Source organism: Alosa pseudoharengus, unplaced genomic scaffold (assembly GCF_046254945.1).
Source record: "Alosa pseudoharengus isolate Yale_2024_CS ecotype anadromous, Long Island Sound unplaced genomic scaffold, YU_APseudo_1.1 YU_APseudo_1.1_scf_19, whole genome shotgun sequence".
In the NCBI taxonomy this organism is placed as follows: Eukaryota; Metazoa; Chordata; class Actinopteri; order Clupeiformes; family Clupeidae; genus Alosa; species Alosa pseudoharengus.
The window spans coordinates 34306756-34314101 of NW_027468657.1; the positions used below are offsets into that span (position 1 = coordinate 34306756).

General features: G+C 41.4%; 1 protein-coding gene across 1 annotated transcript; it reads right to left on the bottom strand.

Annotated features, from left to right (window-relative positions):
• Nucleotides 1-520: 520 nt before the first annotated feature.
• Nucleotides 521-7337, bottom strand: c1qtnf2 (C1q and TNF related 2). The gene is made up of 4 exons (XM_076292560.1): nt 7270-7337; nt 6691-6762; nt 6194-6445; nt 521-1766 (listed from the first exon to the last, which is right to left on the bottom strand). The coding sequence occupies exons 2-4, from the start codon at nt 6743-6745 to the stop codon at nt 1132-1134; spliced, it is 942 nt and encodes a 313-aa protein (XP_076148675.1). The 5' UTR covers nt 6746-6762; nt 7270-7337; the 3' UTR covers nt 521-1131.
• Between the last annotated feature and the right edge of the window lie 9 nt (nt 7338-7346).

Consider the following 7346-nt stretch of genomic DNA (forward strand, 5'->3'; position numbering starts at 1 on the left):
ATACTTGCAGTACACTGCCCCCCCTATCCCCTACATACACAGCACATTATTTCATCAGGAAGCTTCTCCAACACACATCCCCAACATACTTACAGCACACTGCCCCCCCCCCCCCCCCAATACACAGCACATTGTCTCATGAGGAAGCTTCTCCAACACACATATTGCACACTGCCCTCCCCCCACATACACAGCACACTATCCCATCTCCCTTGTCATCCTCCCAACACACACACCAATACCCCTGGTAGTTGGGTTAGCCCCTTGAGCCGTGGATCTGCCCAAAGTTTCTTCCTTAGTAAGGGAGTTTTTCCTTGCCCCGGTTGCTCTTAATTGCACTTTTTACCCCCCCCCCCCCCCCCATAAATGCACAAATAGGCTGACACCAGACATAATTTGACTGCATTTCTTACATCCAGTAACTATATGCATGTGACAATAAACTTCCTTGTATCCTTGTACCCCTAATTTCCTGAAACTACCACTAGGGTACAAACTGGACAGAGCACTCCACACTGTATTCAACTATTAAGAGTTTTACTTTACAAAGTCAGGGGAGTGGGAGGAGAGAGAGTCCATGTGGCAACAAATGTGGCAGAAATAGTTTCCAGTATGTAGAATTATTAATTGTGTCCGCCTTTTTTTTCTCAGACACAGCTTTTGTGATTTGTCCAAAAATACAATAGGCCTAACAGCCTTTTGGACTTGCAATAGGATGTTTAAAATGATTAGGCTGCTTCAAAATATTAACACCATAAGACTAGACAAGAAAAGCACAATATCTAAGCAGGCATGTTTATAGAGTGTTATTTGTGAAAAGAATGATTATGCTATTTAAAATTTGGACATAATATGGGGACATGTCTTCATGTAATTACTGCAGTGACATTTAGTCCAACATAAAATAATATTTTTTGACACTTCTATTAGCAAGTGTTTTAACGATACAGCAATGTATGCTGCCAGTCCTAACAAGATTATACTTATTAAAAAGTAGGTCTATTAAAATCACAACACTTTTTAGTAAGCAAAAAGCAAATCTGTTGTTGCATGATACACTGACAGTGCAAAGTTTCATTTACTGCATATTACACTCTACTGATCATTTCCTAAAGTATGCCATTCACAACATCATCTGGATCCTTCATCAGCTGTTTGGCTCTCCACATCAAAGTCCTGGTCAGCGTAAATGAGAAATCCTGTGAAGAGACTGTCTGTCCAGTATGGGTCAAAAAATAAACCATTCTGTTCTGAGTAGAAAATTTGCAGCCAAACTTGGTCATCTTTCTTCAGACGTAAAATTGTTGACGCCGATGCCACATCGTTATTGCCCGTGTTAGCATCAAAGGTCCTGATTTTATATTGACCATTGTGTACTAATCCAATTGCCAAGTGTTTGTTGGCCAAATTGATGTCATATGTGAAGTAATACACACCTGGAATGGCACATACAAACTTGCCGCTGCTGGCATTGTAGTGGCCCCCTTCATTCATCAGGATGCGGTTAAACCGGATGGGCAAGCGCTCCTTTGGGTAACTCTTTGTTACTGCAACAGAGAAGGCAGACCGTCCCCTTGATCCACAGCTGCACCCACCCATGGCTCCAGCTTCTCCTGGGTCTCCAGTGTCCCCTTTGCCTCCTCTCACACCAGCCAGACCCAGGGCCCCTCGCACACCTTTGAGGCCCCTGGGTCCTGCTTTCCCCACTATCCCCAGACGGCCTTTGGTTCCAGGCTTTCCAGGATTTCCAGGTCGACCAGCATCTCCTTCAAAGAACGAACACAAACAAACATATAAACTAGATGTACATGGTATGACTGCTGCATGGTGTTGCCACCTGCTATGCAAAGAAAATAAAACACACTTCCCATGTTCTCTGCATGCCTTACTCCTTCAGGTCGTTGTAAACGGCAAGTCATGCTTAAGTCCTCTCCATCCCATACTACAGTAACTCTTTCTTCCATGTTCTCCCCTTGGTTACCCCCGGGTACAACAGCCTCCTGGCTCCCCACCCTGAGGCAAACAACAGCAAGTGACTTCAACTACTTGTAGGACCTGGCCCTTTTTAGCCGTTCTAAGCAGAAAACAATTGTTAACCCTCTATTTGCAAGGTAGCATACCGCAAACAACAGACGGTATGACGGATCTACTGGTGGTCATTTTGACAGGTAATGAAAAATCATAATAATGCACTTTTACATAAATGTCACGAGCGTCTCTAGCATGGAAAACTGACCCACACCCTATGGGACAGATGAAAGGCTAGCTATTGTCAGTGACTGTATGCGTTTTCAAGCCCATAGCATTTTTTGTCACATTCAGCAATCATCTCTCCACCATCTGCTAGCTGCCCATTCCGTGAGTACACTGTAAAGAGGAACGGTCTCTGTAGGCACCTCAGGCTTCGGAAACTGTAAACAAACAAATGTTTGCCTGCCCCCAAACGAAAACAAACCCTGAGTGGAGTATACTGAAGGGAGGGGTGAGCTATACCTCTGGTGTGTTTTGTTTGGTCCTTGGTTAAAATATAATGTACATTGTTTTGGACAAAAGCCTCTGCTAATAAATATAAACATAAACAAACAAGACTTTCTACGCAATCGCTGACTTCACCTTTAATGCACTCAGTGATGTAGTACTCGAGTCCGGTCTCGAGACCGATTTCTGCTTTCTCGGACTCGACTCGGACTTGTTGCTTCAAAGACTCGGTCTTGACTCGGTCTCGGACCACAGTGGGAGGAGAAGGACTCGTAATTTCAGACCGAGTCCTCGAGACCAGCGCATTTTTTTATGTTCATATAAAAAAAAAATGAAAATGAAATTTCACGGCGGCCACGTCTTTGCCCCTTGCGTTGGCCTTGGTGCCCCCTTCTTTCAATATTCTGCTTTGCGTCCGTTTAATAGCGATTTTTATTTAGCCTATAGCCTGTCAAAATAATCTTAGCATCACAGCGCAAACTAATTCAGTCTTACACAGTGGAGAAAATGACAGCGCATGGCAAGACAGAAAGTGCGTCCAAACTCACCCATTCTTCTCAGTTGAAATACTCGCAATCGTTAAGCCTACTCATCACACAGACACATGTATCACATCACATGAAAGAGCTTTTTCTCAGCTTTTAAACGATGTTAGCCGCTAATTGCTGTGGTGAACGGTTCGCGAGAAAAGTAAATAATATAATTAAATTTAATCATAACGTCTACATAAGGTGCTATACCCATCTCCCCTACCCATTCATCTCGGTGGAATACTTCACGAACCCTTAGTTCAACACATGACAAACCATATATCAGAATAAACAGCAGACCTTACCAGAAATAAAGCAGTCACCTGTACAGTAAGCCGTTCCAGAGTATTCCGGTTAAATTAAAAATGTAATCTGCAGCAAGGTCTACATTCATGTCTCCAACTTTGGTCTTTAGGTTTCAAAATGTGTTTAAATCGTTCTTCATGATTTCATAACAGGCCAAATACAAAATAAATGTTACAAATATTGGCTAGATATAGGTAAATATTAAAATCAGAGGATATACAGCTGAGTAAGAGTTTGTGAAAGGAGTCTTAATGATCAAAAAATGCTAAGCGTGCATCTAGGCTATTTGAGTTTCTTAAAGCTGAGCTGTGCTTAAATTGTTCAATACATGATTCCATAACAGGCCAAATATAAAATAAATATAAACATTAAATATAGCCTAGACATTTAAATATTAGATGATCAGATGATTTACAGTTCTATGTAATATGTCATGTTTCATGTTTTTGTACTGTTTCATACAGTGATGCAGGTCTACTGCTGTGAATAGGCTAAATACAACTTTGATTATTTTTTATAGCCTTCTACTGTATAGTTAACTTTGGCCTTGGTGCCCTGACATGTGGCCTTTGTGCCCCCCACCAAATATGCCCAACTGAAGGCCAAGTGGCCTTGCCCCTAAAATGGTGAAATTCCAAGCCTGGGCCTAACTGTTTATTTTATTAATTGGGGTGATATTAAATCATGAATATGAAAACTGACATGTTAAAGGACTCGGTCTCGACTCGGACTTGCTTCCTCAAAGACTCGGTCTTGACTCGGACTCGACTGTATTTGAAAACCAACGGACTCGGTATCGACCCTTCAAAGACTCGGTCTTGTCTCGGACTCGGCATATGCGGTCTCGTCCCCATCAGCACTGACATACCATGACAAGTTAAACAACCCAATATGTCACTCACAATTCAGAATAGGGAAAATGGGTATTCCAGATTAAAAGATATTCCAATTGCTGCCTTGTAATTTGAATCAGAAACTGAATGTCCTCATGTACGAGTATATGTGTGTGTGTGTGTGTGTGTGTGTGTGTGTGTGTGTGTGTGTGTGTGTGCATGTGTATATTTGTGTGTGTCTGTACAAACTGCATTGCCAGTGTACATGCCTTTGCCTGTGTGCATTTACTGTGTGTATCTATTTGTGTGTGTGTACATATGTGTGCCAGTGTATGTATGTGTGTGCCTGCAAAAAGTTGTGTGCACTGCCAGTGTGTGTGTACATGCGCACCAGTATGTGTGCTTGTCTGTGTGAATACTTGTGTGTGTGTGTGAGAGAGAGATAGAGAGAATACTTGTGTGTGGGCATCTGTATCAGGGGTCAGTATTTGGAGGGTTAGCTTCAACCAGTCAGCATGGTTGGCCATCTTTAAAAATAGTGCCAACATGCTCATTTCCGGACACATTTTCACCAACGATTCAATTAGCTGCCATATAACTGGTGGACACAACAGTGTGTTGTCTATGTGAATTGGCTGGTTTCAAGTAGGGAGGATCAGCCTAGCCACATGATGACATAATTTGTGGCCATCAAATTCCTGTTCTTTGTGAGGTCTTATAATGCTTACAATAGTTGTGTTTCTATTCATTCACCATGTACTTAAAGCAGCACATGTATAAATACTATAAAATGAATTAAATATGCTATTTATTTATGTTCGCTTTTCTTACATAGATATTTTCATCGAACCATTCCAGTTCACCATTGAGTAATTGTTTACTCTACTGCTGAAACATTTTAAGTGAGGTTCACAAGCTCTGACTACATCTAATTTGTTATCTAGACAGAATTGAAAAACAAAAAGCAGTTACAGAGCCCTAGTTAGGTGGTGAAAACGATAAACGAAAATGATATTCTGCCAAAGCAGGTTGTCTTAAACTCTGACAATAAATGACAAATTCTGGCAAGGCATGAAATTGGGATATAGGCGTGAAGTGCTCACATATTCTTCTCTGACTGGAAGCATTTACATGCAGCCATAAACCATTATTGCCTGATTTATTTATCTATGAAAGGTTTTAGTAACACACACCAACTGATTTTTGGCGAGGTACTAGCCACAGGCAATAAGTTTAAATGGTAAGAAAGTGGCGCTGTATGTCCAGTCTCTCCCGTCGATCCAGTGCTCAGCTAAACAGGCCTTCACTCACCTGCTTGGTTCTGCTCGAGCTCTGGATGCATAGACTGTACCTTATAGCTCACTGTTTCTTACCAGGATAAAAATAGCCATGCAAGGATGACATTTCAATCTTGATATTTGTCTGAGACAACCCCCAAACTTATTCCTGCAGTAAAAACGTAAGATCATTCTTTCGGATTGCATGTTATGCTCTTGGCCTAAATACATTTTCGATAAGATGTTTGACAGAGGCTATATTTATCTTGAAAATAATATAATCACAAGGCTGTTTCTGAACTTTTGCCCCAAACTAGGACCCATAGAGTGGAACCCTATAAATTGGTCAGAGCCTGTATCCTCATGAGAAAATTGAGCTAGCTACTTACTGAGACTGTGATCTCAGTATATTTTCAGGTAGAAATATATTGTTGAATTCCACAAATTGAAGCATACACTCTGCACCACAAGACAAACACAACAATAATGCAATACTGACTCAGATATTTCAGAACCTCCTGAGGTCTATGTAGATCACAAATATCCTAATAGAACCCAGGTATCTGAATTTTGATTATTTTGTGTGTTTTGTGACATCTATAAAGGGAAACTCTAGTATATATTAACTGGATGTTTTAGGGGTTAACCAAAATCTGCTTCAATACTTTTCAGTTATGTCAGCAAATAGCAGTGCCACTGGCGGCAGCATAAAGAAAGACATTTTGAACATGATTGCAAAGAAATGACATAGCTGTAAAGTCAGTCATACCTCTCTCCCCCTTCTCTCCCTTCTCCCCATCCTTCCCATCCTGGCCATCCTTTCCTGGAGAGCCCATCCTGCCCATGACGCCAGGAGGCCCAAAGGCCCCTGGTTGACCTGGAGGCCCCTGGGGGCCTGGATAACTGCACACCAGCTGAGAGGATTGAATGGTGAAGTTGCGTCCTCTCTTGTATGACAGCATGTCAGAGGAGACGGGAGGCAGTATGCACACAGCTATGCAAAGCCGGAGTATGGTGCCAACTGCAACAGAGAGAGAAAGGAGTGTTGTTTTCACCTCAAGGCAAGGTTGACAAGATCTCCAGTTGTGCAGTCATCTACAGTTAATAATTCATCTGAGTAATTAAGTTGGATTACTATGGCAAAATCAAAACTAATAGTCAATAATATAACCTAGTTCCAGTTGCATATGAAACAGATACATTTGTAATGGTTGCAAGAGCAAAATGGGCGATTCATTTCTGTAAAAAAAAAGAAAAAAAACTTACTCAATGTTCGAGGACTGCATGGAATATCCCGACCAAATCTCGTCAGTAGATCCATAATGATAAGGCTATGAGCTAATTTAACAGGAGATTGTTATGGAAAATAGATTGCAGCGATTTCTTTCTCTACACTAAGCTAAACATGATTGCTTCCCCCCTACTCAACCACACTGTACACAAACCCTCTCAATCTGTTTTACCATAGCGATAATACTCTCCCTGGCAATACTTTCACCATGATGTAATCGCAAATTTGTTCCAACCTGGCGGGGAATATACAAAACACTGTCTAATCACATATCTAATGTGTTAAATTAATGAAATCGTATTGATTTCTTAGCCTACACGTGTACTCAACTCTCTCCCTCGAATGTTCTGCCCTGACATGTTTTAAAAGTTCTCAGATATCTGGGCGTTGTAGCAATCCATTAGAACACAATTCCAAGACGTCCCTAGTTGTATTCAGTCGAACGAGCTACGCCAGATGTGAAGCACTTTTTTTTTAACAAAGCTAAGGCAATGAACATACAACGCCACAGCTTACAAGGCGACGCGCAGTTGCCAAAATACAGTGCAACTTACCAAATATTTTCTCAGGCGTCTTAAGTCTGCATCTTGTTACCGCTCAAGTTCACATTACAGCATCACAGCTGTGTTAA

Excerpts from the sequence above, each read along its gene's own strand:
- c1qtnf2 (XM_076292560.1), bottom strand. The coding sequence starts at position 6,745 with ATGGATCTACTGACGAGATTTGGTCGGGATATTCCATGCAGTCCTCGA. Across the intron at positions 6,446-6,690 it reads ATGCAGTCCTCGAACATTGA|TTGGCACCATACTCCGGCTT; the intron begins GTAAGTTTTTTT and ends TCTCTGTTGCAG. Across the intron at positions 1,767-6,193 it reads GGGAGAGAAGGGGGAGAGAG|GAGATGCTGGTCGACCTGGA; the intron begins GTATGACTGACT and ends CGTTCTTTGAAG.